The sequence below is a fragment of the Choloepus didactylus genome, chromosome 19 (assembly GCF_015220235.1).
Source record: "Choloepus didactylus isolate mChoDid1 chromosome 19, mChoDid1.pri, whole genome shotgun sequence".
In the NCBI taxonomy this organism is placed as follows: domain Eukaryota; kingdom Metazoa; phylum Chordata; class Mammalia; order Pilosa; family Megalonychidae; genus Choloepus; species Choloepus didactylus.
Genome location: NC_051325.1, coordinates 42,554,183 through 42,575,301, shown reverse-complemented (window position 1 = coordinate 42,575,301; position 21,119 = coordinate 42,554,183). Strand labels below are relative to the sequence as shown.

Below are 21,119 nucleotides of genomic sequence, written 5' to 3'. Positions count from 1 at the left end.
GATTTTTTTTTAGTTGCTATTGAAAATGGTATCCTTTTCTTGACTGTCTCCCCTTCTTTCATTTCTAGCATATAGAAACATTACTGACTTTTGTGCATTAATCTTGTATCCCGCTACATTAGCTCCAGTAGCTGTGTCATCGATTTCTCAGGGTTTTCCAGATATAAGATCATATCATCTGCAAATAATGACAGTTTTACTTCTTCCTTTCCAATATGGATGCCTTTTATTTCTTTGTCTTGCCAGATTGCCCTGGCTAGCACTTCTAGCACAGTGCTGAATAACAGTGGCGACAATGGGCATCCTTGTCTTGTTCCTGATCTTAGAGGGAAGGCTTTCAGTCTCTCACCATTGAGTACTATGCTGGCTGTGGGTTTTTCATATATGCTCTTTATCATCTTGAGGAAGTTTCCTTCAGTTCCTACCTTTTGAAGTGTTTTTATCAAAAAGCAATGTTGGATTTTGTCGAATGCTTTTTCAGCATCTATTGAGACAATCATTTGCTTTTTCTCTTTTGATTTGTTAATGTGTTATATTACATTGACTGATTTTCTTATGTTGAACCATCCTTGCATGCCTGGAAGGAACCCCACTTGGTCATGGTGTTATGATTTTTTTAATGTGTCTTTGGATTCGATTTGCAAGTATTTTGTTGAGAAGTTTTGCATCTATATCATTAGGGAGATTGGCCTGTAGTTTTCCTTTTTTGTGGCATCTTTGCCTGGTTTTGGTATTAGATTGATGTCAGCTTCATAAAATGTGTTACGCAGTGTTTCATTTTCTTCAATGTTTTGAAAGAGTTTAATTAAGATTGATGTCAGTTCTTTTTGGAAAGCTTGGTAGAATTCTCCTGTGAAGCCATCTGGCCCTGGGCATTTTATTTGTGGGAAGTTTCTTGATTGGATCACTTTGCTTGCGATAGGTTGGTTGAGATCTTCTATTTGTTCTCTGGTCAGTCTAGGTTGTTTATATGTTTCCAGGAAATTGTCCATTTTCTCTACATTATCCAGTTTGTTGGCATACAGTTGTTCATAGCATCCTCATAATTTTTTAAATTTCTTCGGTATCCACAGTAATGTTACCTTTCTCAGTCATTCTTTTGTTTATATGAGTTTTCTCTCTTTTTGATTTTGTCAGTCTAGCTAGGAGCTTGTCAATCTTGCTGATCTTCTCAAAGAACCAACTCCTGATGTTATTTATTCTCTCTATTGTTTTTTTGTTCTCTATGTCATTTATTTCTGCTTTGATCCTTGTTATTTCTTTTCTTCTACTTGGTTTAGGATTATTTTGCTGTTCATTTTCTAGCTTCTTCAGTTGCTCCATTAGTTCTGTTATTTTAGCTCTTTCCTCCTTTTTTATGTATGCGTTCAGGGCTATAAACTTTCCCCTCAGTACTACTTTTGCTGCATCCCATAGGTTTTGATGTGTTGTGTTCTCATTTTCATTCGTTTCGATATATTTAGCAATTTCTCTTGCTATTTCTTCTTTAACCCACTGATTGTTTAGTAGGAGTGTGTTGTTTAACCTCCAGTTATTGGTGAATTTCCTAAGTCTCTGATGGTTATTGACTTCCAATTGTATTCCATCGTGGTCAGAGAATGTGCTTTGAATATTTCAATTTTTTTTAATTTATTAAGGCTTGTTTTACATCCCAGCATATGGTCTATTCTGGAGAAAATTCTGTGAGCTCCAGAGAAAAATGTGGATCCTGGTGATTTGGGATGTAATGTTCTATATATGTCTGTTAAATCAAATACATTTATCAGATTGTTTAGGTTTTCAATTTCCTTATTGGTTCTTCTGTCTGGTTGATCTATCAATAGGAGAGAGTGATGTGTTGAAGTCTCCCACAATTGTTGTGGAAACATCCATTGCTTCCTTTAGTTTTGCCAGTGTTTGTCTCATGTATTTTGTGGCACCATGACTGGGTGCATCAACATTTATGAGTGTTATTTCTTCTTGTTGAATTTCCCCTTTTATTAGTATGTAGTGGCCTTCTTTGTCTCTCATAACATCCTTGCATTTAAAGTCTATTTTATCTGAGATTAATATTGCTACTCCTGCTTTCTTTTGGCTGTTGCTTGCATGAAGTATTTTTTCTATCCTTTCACTTTCAATTTCTTTGTGTCTCTGTGCCTAAGATGAGTCTCTTGTATGCAACATATTGATGGTTCATATTTTTTTATTCATTTTGCCAATCTATATCTTTTAATTGGGGAGTTTAATCCATTTACATTCAACATTATTACTGTGAAGGCATTTCTTGAATCAGCCATCCTATCCTTTGGTATATGTTTGTCAGATATATTTTTTCCCATTTACTTTTTTGAATTTTAAGTGATCACAGCCATGAATTCCGCAGGTTAGGTTTACTCCCTGCAGTGGATGTCATGGTGTGCTATCTAGATTCCTCCTCTCCAAGACTGAAAGACCCATTCCTGAAGATGCAGGGAGTTAATGACCCCAGATCTTAGCTTAGTTCCTCTCCAGGACTTGTCCTTGGCCAATGAGAAACACCTCACTGAAGATTACAGCTCCTTCCAAGGACTGATGCAGGGTTATAAAGTCCCAATACCCTCTCCCCAACTCAAGAGAACTTTGAAGGGCCATCCCAACTCCAGAGCTCCCTGTAAGACTGGCTAATGAGACCTTTGTTACAACTGCATCACAGTACAGCTCCTTCCTCTGCCCAATCCTGCTCCCTTTACTCCAAGAGCAGCCTGCAATAACTTCGTGCAAGCAAATTTCTCTCTCAGAGGCTACTTCCCAGGAAACCTAACTAACCACACTTCCACATCACAAAGGTCCTCAATATATATTCAAAAAATCTTGTGTGTTCCAAGTTTCAGGATTATGTTAGCCATAAAAATGAAAGCATTCTGCACCTAAAAAGGGACCCAGAGATCAGCCAAACCCCCTCTTTTTCAAATGAGGAAATTCAGGCTCCAAAGAGATGTGATCGTTGAAAGACCAGAAACAGGGGTCTACTGCATTCTCACTCTGTGGCTGTGAGTTGATATTATCCTCATTTTACAGATAAGAAACTTAAAGTACTGATAGTTTCATCTCACAGAACTGTTGCAATTATTAAATGAAAATATATATGAAAAAAAATGCTTGCAAACTGGATTTCAACTGATTAAAGCCTTACCATTCAGAAATATTTATAGCTGTATAGATTTCCACATACATTCAATGAATAATAACAACTAACTTACATAGCATTTACCAAGTGTCAGGCACTGTTCTGAACACTTTACACAAGGTATTTCATTTAGCTATCATAACAAACCTATGAAGAAGGTACTATTATTATTCCCATTTTATAAGGAGGAAACTGAGGCACAGAGAGTAAAAACCTTGTAATTATAACAAAGATTTTACTTCGCAGTCCTAATATCACCTGACTCTTCATTTTGGAAAACTAATAGCACCCAAATACCACTTCTTTTTTCTAGCTATTTCATACTTTATTTTTTTTATCACAGCTACTGCTGACACTCCATTTTGACAGATATGTTGATGAAAACAGTTATCAACAGTCAATGCATTTTCACTTAACATGAAATATTCTGGTGAATGGAGAGAAAGGGAATAAGAATAGTTTTCAGACTTTTAGTTCTGTGGCCAGGCCAGGAAGAAAGCTGGCAGTAGCAGCTCTGGTGGTGACCAGTGAAGGCAGCAGGAAGGGGCTTCAGGGGCCTCTCTGTCACTCCTTCATACCTAGAGTGGGGTTCAGGGCTGCACAGAACCCTTACTGCCCAATATGGAACAGGAATTTATATGAAAGGGATGTGATGAATGGTTCAAAACTTTTAACATGGTCTGGCCTCTGTCCATAGTCCAGTATCTGGGAGAACCACTCCTCTAAAGGGATTATCCTGTTTGTTTTTCTAAAATCATCTGAAGGAGAAGGTATAGACAAAGGCCTATTGTTTTCTCAATGCAGCTGTTTACTGAATTGGTGCTAAGGAGGTAGGGGAAGCCTGCAGTACTCTGGCCCAAACACCATTTTTTATCATCTCAATCCTCAGCTCACAAAAACTACAGTGGACTTTCCTCTTCTCTTTCATTTTAATGCTAGAGCCCAAATATCTCTGATTATAGAAAAGGCATTGTTAACAGATACTGCCCTTCCATTTCTTTCCGAAGGAGGATTGTCTAACAATTTCAAGGACTAGGAAAACTTGATGATGAGATTACTCAGGTCTCTAAGGATTTGTGGAAAAATAGGAGAAATACCAACAGCAGACTAGTAATGAGAAAATGTGGCTTTGGTTTTCTAAAATGGGACAGAGATGGATGTCACAAAGCACATAGTGACCTTTTCCATGTTTCATGCAAGATCCTAAAACATTATCAAACGGCTTGTTGGCAAAGAAATAGGTCAAATCATCATACCAGCTTAACCACATTTTCATTTCTTAATAATGACTAGACTGGAAAGGCAGATAATAGTCTCTGAAATCAAGATATATAAGCATTTGACAGTGTCTCATGATAAACTTGGGGGCAAGATTTAGAGATTCCTGAGGACTGGATATGTGCTCAGAATGAGTAGTGAGCCCCAGGGATGCTTCCCCCGGTAGCCAATAGTTACTCTAGATGGCTCATCTGTTCATCTTCAGCTCTCTCATCTCTTCTGCCAACTCCACAAATGGTATCTCCAGTTTCTAGTTCTGAGAAGTATCCTGAAGAGTTCTGTCATTAGGGACACTGTCATTCCCCATAAATCAGAGAAAAAGCCAAAGTTCTGTGTTTGCATAACTGGAAAACAGTGGTGATACTGACATAAAACAGCAATTGTGAGGAAACAGAGAAATTTCATTTTGGATGTTTCCTGATGACAGAAGTCACTTCTAATCATACTTTCATAATAATGCACAAGCCAGGGTAGAATGGAGCAAACTTATTCTTGTATAATGCAGACTTCTTAGTTAGAAATGCCTTCCCCTTCCTCTCCATAACCTTCTTACTCTTTAAGGCACAAATCAAATCCTATTCCAACCCATACATGATCTCCTCTGTGAAGTTTTATTATTTCCGGTCTCATCATCTGCATAAGCAAATGCTTAAGTAACTGCGGTCATTATTTTTCTGATTATTTTCTAGCTATTAGTCACAATGTCATAAAGTGAAAGCCCAGCATTTGCACAGTGAACACAACTAAGCTAAAGCAACTACCCCTCCCTTTACCCTACCCCCCAAATCACTGAATGATCTAAAAGCCTACTAGGAACAGAAGTGAATCCAACTTCTTTGTGTACTCAAGTAAACAAGACCACCAAACTCACAAAAGATTTTGGGATCCTTGGTAATGCTTCATTCACATACAAATATTCAAGCAGTCTTGCCAGCCACTTAACTAAGATGACCAAGATCAGCCAACCCAGAGTGACCTGACATTCCTCCTTTTATATTTTGTGTCTTCTCCCTTTCCTAAGCCCTATCTTGCCATCTGCACCCTGTTTCTACCTAATCTTCTCCACTTAACTTTTTTCTCTGGTCCATAAATGTACTTAAATCACCTTCTTTCCCTTTTTCCACTCCCCTTACTCACTAGCCATCCATAAACTCTCAACTCTCTCTGCTACTTTCCAAGGTACCAACCACTCTGTCTCTAACCCTTCACTACCAAAATGCTTGAAAAAAATAGCCTTCTCTTGCTGCCTTCTTAACCACCCTATAATCTGGCTTATAGCTCAAACTTTACCTACCCTGTAAGAATGAAGTTCAAAGTCATTTTCTCTTGGAGTCTTACTTTGATTTTCCCTTATTTGAAAGTAATCATTCCCTCCTTCCAACTTGCAATATTTTACCTGTACCTCTTCTCTTGGAGCACTTCTTTTCCATCTAATATTATAGCTATTTGTGTTTATATCTTATCTTTTCTATTGGACTTTAAGAGTGGTGACTGAATCAAGTTTCATGTTTATGACCCTGTTACCAGTTTGTAAGAGAAATTTCATAAATCTTGGCTGAATGACATATGATATATAATATAAAAAGTGTGGCAGAGAGTACAGACTACTGAATTGGGAAGCAGGAGACCTAGTAGTAGGAACACTGATAGCTAACCCCCCCACCCTTTGGACTCAGCAACCAGTGAGAGGATGGAGTAAGGCTCTCCAAAATCCTTTCCAGCTCTAATATGATATGACTGAGCTAATGTTAACCAGCAGAGCAGAACAAGGACTCAAACTCTCGGTCCCAAGTTCCTGGTTTCTTTTTGGTCTACTAGTATATTCCCCAAAACAGGTAGGAGTATTTCCTTTCCATTTTATATCTGGAGAAAAAGTATCCTTAAAGGGGTTGAGCCACTTAATGCTGAACAACCAATCAGAGATGAAACAACATGAATCACAGCTAACTTCCTCCAATTCCTAGAATAATCCCTGTGCAATCAGTTTCATACCATGTTAAGGTGGCTTCAGCAGCATCCTTTACCCTCATAGAGGCAGGGTTTGGTTCCTTATCTCCTTTGTACTTGACTTCTTGCTCACTATTCTTGGACTTACTTCCTGAGATACCCAGTTCCACAATCTCCAGTACCTCCTTAAGGCAGTCCTAAAAGCAGGAGAGGGAAATAAATTTTTGTAACAAACCTATCTTTTGAGAAGACAAGGAAATATACCAAAATGCAAACAGTGGTTGTGTTTTGGTGGTAGGGCTCAAGTTTCTTTCTAATTTTCTCTAATAGGTAAATATTAATGTCAAAATAATAAAATTTGCCCCCACCCCTGCAAAAAAGAAATTTCTCTTTAAGGAACCAAATTTCAGAGAGTTAGAAAAGTGACAGATGATATATTCAATTCAATTTTACCAGTCACAATTCTTTTAAAGCTACCATGGACTGTAAATCACAAAAGCCCAAGTGAAAGACATGTAATAGTAATTCAGTTAAATCTGGATGGTTCAAGACATGCCAGATTATTCAAAGGGCAGCTCATCAATTAGTGACATTTTAAAGCAATTTCTGACATCATAACTATAGAAACCAAAATGAACTAACATTTATCAATAGCACCATTTCCAAAACTACACATATAGTTATATATACAGCAACCTTTATGTACAAGCTGTGCTGTAGTTTGGTAGGCTGGATATCAAATGCTTTTCTTGATTTGGTGATCAAAGTGCCTACTACTAGCTGTTCCAAGGCTGCCATATTTTCAAGTAAGAATGTTCTTGATAGTTCCAATAAATTAGTGAAGATTCCATCTTTCCAAAGAGTTAACTACAACCTATGAGTTAATTTGCATCCAAACATAAGCATGATGACAGCTTTCAAGTTTGCTCAAAGGACAAGCAGTTTTCTGAAACCAAACAAGTACATTCAGTTTGAATTGTATTTAAATTTAGATAGCCTTTTTTAAAGGCATTTTCCCAACCTACACTTTTGTTTCCACATAACGATTTAAGATCTTGTAAACTCACCTTTTCATCAAGCATATCAGGGTGCTCTGTCAGCCAGACACAGAGACACTGAAAAGCTGCCACTATCATGGAGTGCAGATCCCGGGAGTGAAAAGGAGCTGGCCGACTACACTGGTATACAATGTAGCTGCACACGGAACTGATGGCTCGCTTCCGGTCTCCTGAGTCAACCATCACCTTTACCTGAGCATATCCATTTGGAAAACAAAAACAGTTGACTGGAAACTACTGTACAAATTTCAAAGCACCTGCACTGAGACCTGTCCTGTTTGAGAATGTGATATGCTACAGGAAACTTTTTTTACATTATTGATAACAGATGCAGAATACTGTGATGTACTGTCACATGATACACCACAAAAATAGTGGTATTTTATTTCAACACAGTATTTCACGTCCTAAAACCTAAACCCCTTGGGTGCACTGAATCATCATTGCTAGAGGTCAAAAGAATAGCTGGCAATGGAATGAACATACATTTTTAAAGCCCTGTTATTGACTGAACTATACCCCCAAAAGTTATGTTTAAGGCCTAATCCCAGTACCTCAGAATGTGACATTATCTGCAAACAGGATCACTACAGATGGAATTAGAGAAAATAAAATGAGGTCATCACTGGAGGAGCATGGGTCCTTAATCCAATATGACTGGTATCCCAAGAAGTGGAAATGTGGGCAAAGACAGAGTCAGAGGGAGAATGTAATGGAGTCCTGGCAAGCCACCACCAGAAACTAGAAACTAGAAATTTCCCTACAGACTTCAAAGGAAGCATGGCCCTGCCAACACCTTGATTTTGGACTTCCAGCCTCCAGAACTCTGAGACAATAAATTTCTGTTGTTTTGAGCCATCCAGTTTGTGGTACCTTGTTACAGCAGCCTTAGAAAACTAAGCAAGCCCCCTAACCCAACTACACTATGATGTTCTAAGGGCCACAAAGTTCTGTGCAGCTGCTCAGAGGTAAAACTGGACACACATATTTAAAGTGTACAATTTTGTAAGTTTTCACGTGTACACCTACGAAGCTATCACAACAATCAAGATAGTGAACATATCCCTCACCCTCAAAAATCTCTTCATTCCTCTTTGTAATCCCTCCCTCTCCCACTCCTCTTCACACCCCCATCCCCCAAGCAACTGCTGATCTACTTTCTATCACTATAAATTAGCTTGCATTTTTATAGTATTATATAAATGAAATCATACAGTATGTACTCTTTTTTGTGTGGCTTCTTTCACTCAGCATAATTATTCTGAGATTCATCCACATTTTGTGTGCATCAGTTATTCATTCCTTTTTATTCCTGAGGAGTGTTTCACTGTATGTACAAACCAAGATTTGTTAATCCATTCACCTGCTGATGGACATCTGGGCTGCTTCTAGCTTCTACATATTATAAATAAAGCTGCTATGAACATTCATATACAAGTCTTTCTATGGACATATGCTCTTTTATTTCCTTCAAGTGGAATGGCTGGGTAATATGGCAAGTGTATGTTTAACTTTTTTTTTTTTAAATTAATTTATTTTTTTTATTTAAAATTTTGTTTTTATTTTTATTGGGATTGTTCAGATACCATACAATTATTCAAAGATTCAAAGTGTACAATCAGTTGCCCCTGGTACCACACTTAATTTTTGTTCAATTTTTAGAACCTTTCATTATTCCAGGCGAGAAATAAAGTGAAAGATGGGGGAAAAAAAAAAAAAGAAAAGGAAACTCGAATCCTCCCGTATCCCTAACCAACCCCCCTCAATTACTGACTCATAGTGTTGGTATAGTACATTTGTTACTGTTCATGAAAGAATGTTGAAATACTGCAACTGTAGTATATAGTTTGCAATAGGTATAGATTTCTTCCCTATATGTCCCTCTATTGTTAACTTCTAGTTGCAATGTCATACATTTGTTCTGGTTCATGGAAGAGCTTTCTAATATTTATACAGTTAATCATGGATATTGCCCACCACAGGATTCAGTTTTATACATTCCCATCTTTTGACCTCCAACTTTCCTTCTGGTGACATATATGACTCTGAGCTTCCCGTTTCCACCTCATTCACATGCCATTCGGCACTGTTAGTTATTCTCATATCTTGCTACCTACACCTCTGTTTATTTCCAAACATTTAAGTTCATCCTAGTTGAACATTCTGCTCATATTAAGCAACCACTCCCCATTCTTAAGCCTCGTCCTATATCTTGGTACCTTATATTTCATGTCTATGAGTTTACATATTATAATTAGTTCTTACCAGTGAGACCCTGCAATATTTGTCCATATGTGTCTGGCTTATTTCACTCAGTATATTGCCCGTGAGGTTCTGACATCAACCCATTTTTTTTTAAGATGGTTTTGTTCACACCCCATACATTCCATCCTAAGTAAACAATTGATGGTTCTCTGTATGGTCACATATTTATGTGTTCACCACCTTCACCAATATCTATAAGGACATCTATGTATGTTTAACTTTTTAAGGAACTGCCAACCTGTTGTACCATTTTATATTCCCACCAACAACTTATGAGAGTTCCAGTTCCTCGATACACTCACCAATATTTTTAATTTTAGCCATCCTAATAGGTATGTAATGGTATCTCACTGGAGTTTTAATTGCATTTCCCTAATGACTAATAATGTTGAGCATCTTTTCATGTGCTTATTATTCTTTGATAAAGCATCTGCTCACCTGTTCCATGTCTATAAAATGAGGGCTTGAACTACACTATCTCAGACAATACCACCTTATGTGTGTATATCACCTTTCTGTTCACAAAGTGTTTTACATATTTCACCTAATTTAATCCTCACAAGATAATAAGCATTTTACAGATAAGAAAGTACTTAAAGAGGTGTCAGTGGCTATCCAGCTCTAAAGTTTCACAAAACTGAAATAACAGCTGTATAAAAATTTTGAAAATATCACCAATTTCCACTTATCTCTGATAATGGAAGATGAAAGAATCATACATAATCCCAAATGGCATATTTTAGGACATTTATTCTTTATAAAAAGAGCTCCTTCTCTCCCTTTATTAAACTTGTATTTGTTTATTAAAATTAGATGACCCTATAATGGCAGGAAAAGCCATGCTGAAAATTTAAGGGTATTATAAGCAAATAAAAAACTCAATATGTATTCTGGTATTTATCCCAAGAATGCAAGAGTGGTTCAACCCAAAACAATCAATTAATGTAATATACCACATTAAAAGAACGAAGCAAAAAAACCACATGATCATCTCAATTGATGCAGAAAATGCATTTGACAAAATTCAGCACTTTTCTTGATAAAAAGACTCAGAAAACTAGGAATAGAAGGAAACATCCTTAACATGATAAAGGGCATATACGAAAAACCCACAACTAACATCATACTCATTGGCAAAAGACTGAAAGCTATCCCCCTAAGATCAGGAACAAGACAAGAATGTTCACTGTCACCACTGTTACTCAACATTGTACTGGAAGTTCTAGTCAGAGCAATTAAGCAGGAAAAAGAAATAAAAGGCATCCAAATTGGAAAGGAAGAAGTAAAATTTTCCCTATTTGAGATGACATTATCCTATATATAGAAAATTCTGAAAAAATCCACAACAAAGCTACTAAGAGCTAATAAACAAAGCAAAGTGATGGAGTACAAGACAAACATGCAGTGGACTTTTTATATACTAGTAATGAACAATCTGAAGAGGAAAACAAGAAAAAGACATTCCATGTATAACAGCAATGAAAAGAATCAAATATCTAGGAATGAATTTAACCAAAGATGTAAAGGACATATACATGGAAAACTACAAATTACTACTGAAAGAAATAAAGAAGACCTAAATAATTGGAAGAACATTCTAAATTCATGGATTAGAAGATTAAATATTGTTAAAACGTCAAATCCATTCAAGGCAATTTACAAATTCAGTGCAATCCCAATCAAAATTCCAACAGCCTTCTTTGCAGAAATGTAAAAGATAAACACCAAATTCATATGGAGAGGTAAGGGGGCCCCCAAAAGCCAAAACCATCTTGAAAAAGAACAAAGATGAAGGACACACGCTTCCCAATTTTAAAATTTATTACAAAACTACAGTAATCTAAACAGCATGGTACTGGCATAATGACAGACATATAGACCAGTGGAATCAAATTGAGAATTCAGAAACAAATCCTCACAACTATGGCCAATTGATTTTAGACAAGGGTGTATAGTCCACTCAATGGGGAAAGAATAGTCTCTTCAACAAATGGTGCTGGGGAAACTGGATATTCACACGCAAAAGAATGAAAATAGACCTCTACCTCACACCATATACAAAAAATCAACTCAAAATGGATCCAAGTCCTAAATGTAAGAACCAAAACTACAAAACTCCTCGAAGAAAACATAGGGACCTTGTGTTGGGCAATGGTTTCTCAGAGTTTACACCAAAAGCACGAACAACAAAAGAAATAATAAACTCGACTTTCAAAATTAAAAACTTGTATGTATCAAAGGACTTTATCAAGAAAGTAAAAAGACAACCTACGGAATGAGAGAAAATATTTGGAAACCAAAACTCTCATAAGGGTTTAATATCCAGGATATATAAAGCACTCTTACAACTCAATGATGAAAAGACTAATAATAAAAAAAAAAAATTCAAAAATGGCAAAGGACCTGAAAAGGCAAATCTCCAAAGAAGATACAGAAATGGCTAATAAGCACATGCAAAGATGATCAACATCATTAGCCATAAGGAAACTGCAAAGCAAAACAACGAGGTACCATTCCACACCCACTGAAATGGCTACTATCTAAATACATGGAAAATAACAAGTGTTGGAGAAGATGCAGAGAAACAGGGACCCTCATACATTGTTGATGGCAATGTAAAATGGTGTAACCCCTGTGGAAAATAGTTTGGCAATTCCTCAGAAAATTCAAGTATAGAATTCCATATGACCTGGTAATCCCACTGCTAGTTATATACCCAAAAGAATTGAAAGCAGGGACTTGAACAGATATTTGCACACCAATGCTCATAGCAGCATTATTCACAATTGTCAAAAGGTGGGAACAACCCAAATGTCCATCAACAGATGAATGGATTAACAAAATGCAGTACATACAAACATTCCATTAAAATGGAATGAAGTTTTGATGCATGTGACAACATGGATGAACCCTGAAGACATCATGATGAATAAATAAGCCAGACACCAAAGGACAAATACTGTTTGATTTCACTTACACGAAATAATCAGAATATGCAAATTCATACAGTCAGAAACTAGAATATACGTTACTAGGGGATCGTGGGTGGGGAATAGGGAGTTAAAGCTTAACCGGGATAGAGTTTCTGTTTGAGATGATAGAAAAATTTTGGTAATAGATGGTGGCAGTGGTGGCACAGCATTTATGAATGTAATTAACACCACTGAATTGTATATCAGGAAGTAGATAAATTGGGAAATTTTAGATTATATATACGTTACCAGAATAAAAAATTAAAACACACACACACAAACACACACATTCACAGAACTGTACAACACAAAGAATGAACCCTAATATTAACTGTGGACTATAGCTCTAGTATAATTATAATAACAGGTTTCATCAATTTTAACAAAGGTATCACACTAATGAAAAATGTTAATAGGGAAAACTGTGTGGGGAGGGGTGTACAGGGAACTCTATCTTCTGCATGATTTTTCTGTAAACCTACAACTGCTCTAATTAAAAAACAAAATCAATAGGCATTCTATTATTATGCACAAATAAATGGCAAGTACTCAAATGTTTTTATAATTTAACAGCAAAAATATCATACATACTCTTTTACTCTATTAAAAAATAAGTTTATTTTATAAAATTTCTCTTGAAGGCTCAATTTTGCACACTTTGGACTAGAAACAATGTTTGAGAATGACCAATGCTGCAATACCCACACCAAGGGGTTGAGCAGTACATAAAACTGAACCAAGGCCCAAGGTTGCTGGACTAAAATGAAAGGACCATCCTTTTACCTTTGCCAGGCCAGAGAGGAGCTCCAGAGCTGCCAATGATATGCTCATATCCTGCCGCCACTGGGAGTTGAGTCTTTGGGTGATGAGATGAATGCTGCGAATCAGGAGCCCAGCAGCTGAATCTGTATTAAGAGCTAGGATATAACCCCAATGCCACATCCCACAGGGAGGGAAAACAACTAAGCATTAGTAACGAGAAGCATAGCATTCCACCAGGCACAGACCACAGCAGCCACAGTGAGCACGACGGGCACCCACACAGTGCTATACAACCCCACCCCACTGCCCTGAGTGCCAAGCCTGACTGAACAGTGCACAGGGTACAAACGATGGACAACAGTAGCTTCTAGCTCCCAGGTACTTTTAGACAGCTGTCCCCTGGGGTTTGGATGTTACAGTCATTCTTATAACAATGTCACACTTAAAATTTCTAAATTAACAATTCACAGAGAATTATATTTTCAAAGGGATGAAACAGTCATCAATTTTTTTCTTGGAATTTTATAGAGGAGAGAATCCAATTTTAGAGCCTCCTCAGATGCTAGAAATTATCCTAAATCATCTGCTGAAATTACTTTCAGGGTTTAAACCATCAAAAAATTACATGCAATGCCTTTTCAAGCATAGTTTAACATTCACCTCTCTAAGACTACTTTAATACTTCAAAAAAAAAAATTAAATAACTCTGCTGCTATGTTTTTTTTTTTTTTGGCCTCCAATTCTATATTTAAAAGTAATTACTACTTAGCTAATAACAAATTAAGATAAGTTAAATTAGGAGAAGTTAAACTGAACTTATAAGAGAAGCTTTAGGGACATTATACCTGTCGATCCTATCAGAAAGAGGGCAGTGACAACAGAAAAAGGAATGATGATTAAAGAGAGACATTCATGCAACACTAACACAAATCTGGATTTCTTAGTAAAAAATATTTTACGACATTACAAGCAGAACTCATTAACACCAGTTCAAAATGCTGAAACAAACAATAATTACTTTAAACATATATATTAGAACACATACAGAAATGTAAAAATTTAAGTGTTTTAGAAGGCATGAAAAATAAACATGATTTTTAACCTACAATGTACCTAAATCTACATACATAATAAATAAGGTAACAATTTAAATAACTTTATAAACGCAATATTAAATGTGTTGAATATCTACATAATGATTTCATGTACCTGACATGCTCAAAGATACTTAATGTAAACTTAAACCATAAAAACATGCCTGGGCCACTAGGCTCATGAACTCTCCAGATAATTAAAAAATTAAATTCACATCTAAGTATCATTTCATTCCTATCTAGTTTTATTAATGCTCACAGATTCAATACATTGGTATATGTGTATAAAAACATAACAGCACAAACAAACTCAGAACCTATACAGTAACTGCCCAGGTAACAGATATCATTGAATAAGATGCTATGCTGCAAATGCTTTATTTGACAGCCGAAAAAATAAAAATGTTTCCTTACTCTTGCTTAAAATTTGTGAGTAAAGAATCTAACAAGACGTGGTAGGGTAAATAGATTTAGACATGAAGACAGACTCTCCTCTGGATTTCCATCTAATGCATCCCCCATTATCCCTTACCACGCTACAACACTTGATTTACTGGCCATCTTCTGCCATCAGATCGTGAGCTCCACAGCAGAGACCACATCTTACTTGACTCTGTATCTCCAGCACCTGATACAGAGTCCAGAAATGTTTCCTGACCACCTATTACAATCAATTATAAAATCTAACAAACTACCCAAAACCTAACTACTAAAAGCCTTATAGCTAAACTAAAAAGATTTGTTTGATTCTTCTAGCCTTTTACACTAATATCCTCTTTATTGTAAATATATTAAAAATCATGAACATTAACTTTTTTTGCTTGTTTGTATGTTTGTTTCATAAAACTGGGCATTAAAGTTGTTCTGTAAAACTCTGGATTTCCAAATGACAAACATGGCTTACCATAATCCCTTAGGAGAGCTTGAGCAGGTCTTTCACTATCGGGAGTTGTGGGTTCTGTGCTTCCACCACTTGCTGAACTAATGCCACTATTAGTGCGACTATGACTCTTCAGGTTGTTTTCTCCACCACCCTAGTCAAATTAGAATGAATCAAATACTTGAGGCCAAAACCCATAGTGAACAAGGATAGAGATCAATCATTAAAAACTATGTGGTAAAATAGAATGTGCCAACTAAATAGCCCAAACTGACATGTATGGCAAAACTGACAAGGGATTAAAACTGCTATATTATTTTTGCACAGACACTATCTACTGTAGGGTATGAAAGGTTTGATGACTACAGATGCCCATATTGGGTTCTGCTTTGCTGCTGTCTAAAAATGGCCAGCCTAGGAATCCTTCCATCTTTGTTTGAATTCAATAGTGAAACTAAGTCCACACACATAATGACTCTTGAGTCCTTAAAGAAAACACCCTAGTACCAGTCAAGTAAAACTTCAGAACAGGCATACCATCTTAAAACAAACAAACAAAAAAACAAACAAAACTACACAAATAAACAACTTTCAAATGCAGTTATGTAAGAAAACACAAACAATAAAATACTATGGTCATTATAAAGATTGACTCCTATGTGTATAGGGGCTGGCAAAGGCATCAATTAAAGGTTTGTTTTTTTCCCTTCATTTCTTTTTCACATATCTTGGAGACAGAAGCAGGGTGCACTGGAACCCTCTGGAAAGCTTCTTTGATTTAGAAGCACTGGTGTTTTGGGGGATCTTCAAACTTTGGTCTACAGGGGCTAGAAAGAGATGATTAGAGGGAAAGAATAAACTGGATGCTTACTTATAGCCAGCACTAGATCTACCACGGATGGCAGGAATTATGGAGCCGGTGTTTTCCTTAGATTATTCATGCCAGTTAACTAGCACAGCAAAAAAAAAAAAAAGAGTTTTCCGTAGACACTGTCTATTAATAAAGATTGTGATTCTCTCAATCAGAGTCTCTAAGAGACCTGATGAATAGCTGACGGGTAGATTATTCAGGCCAGTTCACCAGCATAGCAAAAAAAAAAAAAGAGTTTTCAGTAGACACTGTCTATTAATATTGTGATTCTCTCATGCAGAATCTCTAAGGGACCTGATGGATAGCTGATGAGGCACTGAAGGGTGAGAAACGGCAACATATATAAATATGGTATTTTTAAATAGGATCCTTCTGAATTAATGAGTTGAATTTACAAACAAAATGCCTTTAAAAATCACAAGGACAGACAATTAGAATGTAATTTACATAAAAACAGAACTGACAGATGACATTTGGAGCTGAGGTATTAATAACATGATTCTTACCATCTCCATTTGGCAACCAATAGCTTCTAAAAGTGCTGAATCTTGAACAATATTTAACATTGCCCCTGTAACAGCAAAAACGAGCATTTTATATAAAACATATAACAAGAACACTAAAAGGCTAAAAATTTCACATAACTAATGGTAGAGGATAAGAATATGATTTTGGCTGAGCATTCCTGAAAGTATTTCCCATAAAATTACTAATAAATCCATTGATAGGTCAGAAAAAAATACTCTTAAAAAAAAAAAAATGCCCTGGGGTGACATCATCAACATGGCGAGGTAAACAGCTACTTAAAACTTCTCTCCAGAGAGTCAACAAAAAAAAAAGGACAATTCTGAATTGACTGAAACTCTGAGGAGGATATAGATTGGAGTAAGACCCTGCAAATGTCGAACTGAAGAAAGGGAAGAAATATCAGGTAGGAATTTTCTGTCCCAGACCAGCTAGTCCTTTCCCTTCCCCCTCACTTGGTCTCCGTGAGGGAAAGGCACAGAAAAAGCAGACAGGGCCCCTCCTACTGGGGACACAGATTTTAAAATCTCACAACAGTGGAAAATACCCTAACTGTTTGAAGACCTGGTGGACAGGGGATGACATTTCAAGGCCCAGATCAGTGAGGAACAAAGAGACTGAGAAAACACGGGCCGAGATGCATTTCCAGCCCTGGGTCTGAAAGCCCTTACCCCACCCTCAAGGAAAGCAGCAGCCAGCAGCCAGCTCCGAGGCAGAGCAGCCTCTGAGGACAATTAAGTTACCAAACAGCGCCATCTGCTGGACAGTCCGGAAAGTGCAAGGACCATTTCTTAGGAACATGGAAGCTGGTCTATATGCCCTGTATGGCTGAGAAATAGGGAAGACCCAACTAAAGCAGGAACCCAAAACAAACCCAGGTCTTGCTAGCCAGTGGAAAACAGCACCACTGGAAGCCAGCAGATTTGTATTACCACACACAGTGAACTCGCTGGGGTGCCCAATGCCTCCCTCCCATCCCTGTGGCAGGTCACAGTGGGGGCCTGATTTTGAGGGAAAGCCTGGGAGACAGAGCCAATCTGACAACTGGCCAGGGAGAGAAACAAAGAAAAGATAGAGATCAAAGTCAACCAACAAGAAAACCTTACACAAAAGAGAGAAAACCACTTCAGAATAAACCAATCAAGAAAACCACATGCCAAGACAGTAGAAAATCACGAGCCACAGCAGGAAACAGAAGATATGGCCCAAAGGAGGAAACTAACATTTCAACTGAGATTCAGGAGTTGAAACAACTAATTATAGATGTTCAAACAAATCTTTTAAATCGAATCAACGAGATGAGAGAGAATGTGACAAAAGAGATAAAGGATATAAAGAAGACACTAGGTGATCATAAGGAAGAATTAATTCATAAGCTTGAAAAAATAAATGGCAGAACTTATGAGAAAGAAAGGGACAATAGAAGAGATGAAAATCACAATGGTGACATATAACAGCAGATTTGGAGAGGCAGAAGAAAGGCTCAGTCAGATGGAGAAGAAAGCTGAAATCCTGCACACAGAGGAACAGATAGGGAAAAGAATGGAAAAATATGAGCAGGGTCTCAGGGAACTGAAGGACAACATGAAGTGCACAAATATACGTATTATAGGTGTCCCAGAAGGAGAAGAGAAGGGAAAAGTGGCAGAAGGAATAATAGAGGAAATAATCAATGAAAATTTCCCAACTCTTATGAAAGACATAAAATTACAGGTCCAAGAAGCACAGTGTACCCCAAACAGAACTGACCCACACAGACCTACTCCAAGACACTTACTAGTCAGTTTTTCAAATGTCAAAGACAAAGAGAGAATTCTGAAAGCAGCAAAAGAAAAGCAATCCAACACATACAAGGGAAGCTCGATAAGACTAAGTGCAGATCTCTCAGCAGAAACCGTGGAGGTGAGAAGGCAGTAGTATGACATATTCAAGATACTGAAAGAGAAAAACCACCAACCAAGAATCCTGTATCTGGCAAAACTGCCCTTCAAAAATGAGGGAGAGTTTAAAATATTTACAGATAAACAGACACAGAGAGAGTTCGTGAACAGCAGACCTCCTCTACAGGAAATACTAAAGGGAGCGCTACAGATAGGAAAAGACAGGAGAGAGAGGTTTGGAAAAGAGTATAAAAATGAAGATATCAGGAAATACAAAGAGGGTAGAGATTGGACATTTGATGTTGAAGGAGTATAGAATGTTCTAGAGGACTGACTGTGTAGAACTAGAAATGGATAGCACAATATTGTGTGATGGTAGCACAATATTTTAAGTACGATGAAAAAAGATGACTGTGAATATCGCTGAAAGAGGAAGGTTAGGAGTCTGTATGATACCAGAAGGAAAGACAGAAGATAAAGACTGGGACTGTGTAACTTAGCGAAACTTAGAGTGGTCAATGTGTGTGATTCAATGTACAAATATAAGAATGTTTTTGCATGAGGGAGCAGCAAGAAAGAATGAAGTTATGAGGTATGCAACAAAGTGAATGGACCATGAGGACAGTAGGCTGAGTGAAATAAACCAGAAATAAAGACAAATATTATAATATAGACTATTAACAACGTGGAAACTCGGAGAATTTCTGAGAATTGAATCCAGAAACATGGGCTATAAGGGAAAGGTGTATATAAGGTTCCTAGATTGTAAGCTCTTATAGCAATCATGTTTATTCATTTATTGCAAGTTATTTCTAAATTTTAAGATTCTGAGCTGTTTGTGTGTGACATGGTCGGTCCCTGGAGCTTCGGGTATCTGTGTGGCACCTGGGACTCAGAGCCAGAGTTCAGCAATTGTGAGTATAGGCATTGCCCCATGAACCAGCTGCTAAAGAGGCTAAAAAGGAGAGCAGACTTCGACTGGAGATATAAACGAGATGGACTTGGTTGAGATTGGGGTAGATCCAACTAAAGTGTACAGGATGATATACCATGTTTTAAAACCTTGACTTCTGTGCGGGAACAAAGGAAGAGATGGTTATATGGTGCAAAATCTATATTTTCTGGAGCACATTATATAATTTAATTTGCATGGCCAGTTTACTCAAATGCCACAATTACATGGAAACTTGACTAGGAAGGGAGACTTTGTTATTTGTACAGGTTAGCATGAAGCCCTAATACAACCCAGAGTAATTTTGGTGGAGAATAAAAAGTATTTGCAAAGCCCCGTTGAGGGACAGTGGAAAAATGTGGAAAAATTAACTTCCCCAGCTGGGGAATTCCTGATATTCTCGCAAGTATTGGGGACCATCAGCTTAGCAGGCTGAGACCTTGATCTTGGGGCTTGCCCTTACAAAGCTTGATACTGCAAAGGAGAGGCTAATCCTACTTCTAATTGTGCCTAGGAGTCACCCCCAGAGGGCCTCTTTTGTTGCTCAGATGTGGCCTCTCTCTCTAAGCCAACTCGGCAGGTAAACTCACTGCCCTCCCCCCTGCATGGGACATGACTGGCAATGTGGAATGTGACTCCCAGGAATGAGCTTGGACCCTGCATTGTGTGATTGAGAAAGGCTTTTGGACCAAAAGAGGGAGGAGAATTGAAACAAAATAAGGTTTCAGTGGCTGAGAGATTTCAAATAGAGTCAAGAGGTCATTCTGGAGGTAACTCTTATGTACTTTGTAATTACCACTTTTTAGTTTTCAGTTTATCAGAATGGTTAGAGGGAAATATCTGAAATTGCAGAATCCACTATTCTTCATTCTTGAAGGTGATAGTACAACTACACAGCTTATATGGTGTGATCACGTGATTGTGAAAACCTTATAGCTCACACTCCCTTTACCCAGGGTATGGACAAATGAGTAGAACAAATCAGGACAAAAAGTAAATGAATAATATGGAGGAGGGGGATATGGGACGTTTTGAGGGCTCTTTTTACTTTTATTTTTATTCTTATTTTTATTTTTTGGAGTAATGAAAATGTTCAAAAATTGACTGTGCTGATGAATACACAACTATATGATGATTCTGTGAATAACTGTTTTATACTTTGGATGATTGTATGATATATGAATATATTTCAATTAAAAAAGTAAACGATGGGGGAGGAGGAGTATGGGATGCTTTGAGCGTTCTTTTACTTTTATTTTTATTCTTATTTTCATTTTTATTTTTTGGAGTGATGAAAATGTTCAAAAATTGATCATGGTGTTGAATGCACAACTATATGAAACCGAACAATTGTATACTTTGGATGACTGTATGGTATGTGAATATATTTCAAAGAAATTACATTTAAAAAATGCCCTAATTTTAATCTGCCCCCAAAGTTTTAAAATCTCTTTTAAAACTATTATTTTTTTCTAAAATAAATCTGAAGG

At 37.1% G+C, this 21,119-nt stretch overlaps 1 protein-coding gene across 1 annotated transcript in view; it reads right to left on the bottom strand.

Annotated features, from left to right (window-relative positions):
• RALGAPB (Ral GTPase activating protein non-catalytic subunit beta) overlaps nt 1-21,119 on the bottom strand; it is a 121,332-nt gene that overhangs the window by 56,666 nt on the left and 43,547 nt on the right. Inside the window, 5 exon segments of the mRNA XM_037811401.1 lie at nt 6,416-6,567; nt 7,438-7,620; nt 13,449-13,570; nt 15,426-15,555; nt 16,779-16,843. Coding sequence (XP_037667329.1) covers nt 6,416-6,567; nt 7,438-7,620; nt 13,449-13,570; nt 15,426-15,555; nt 16,779-16,843 — 652 coding nt within the window.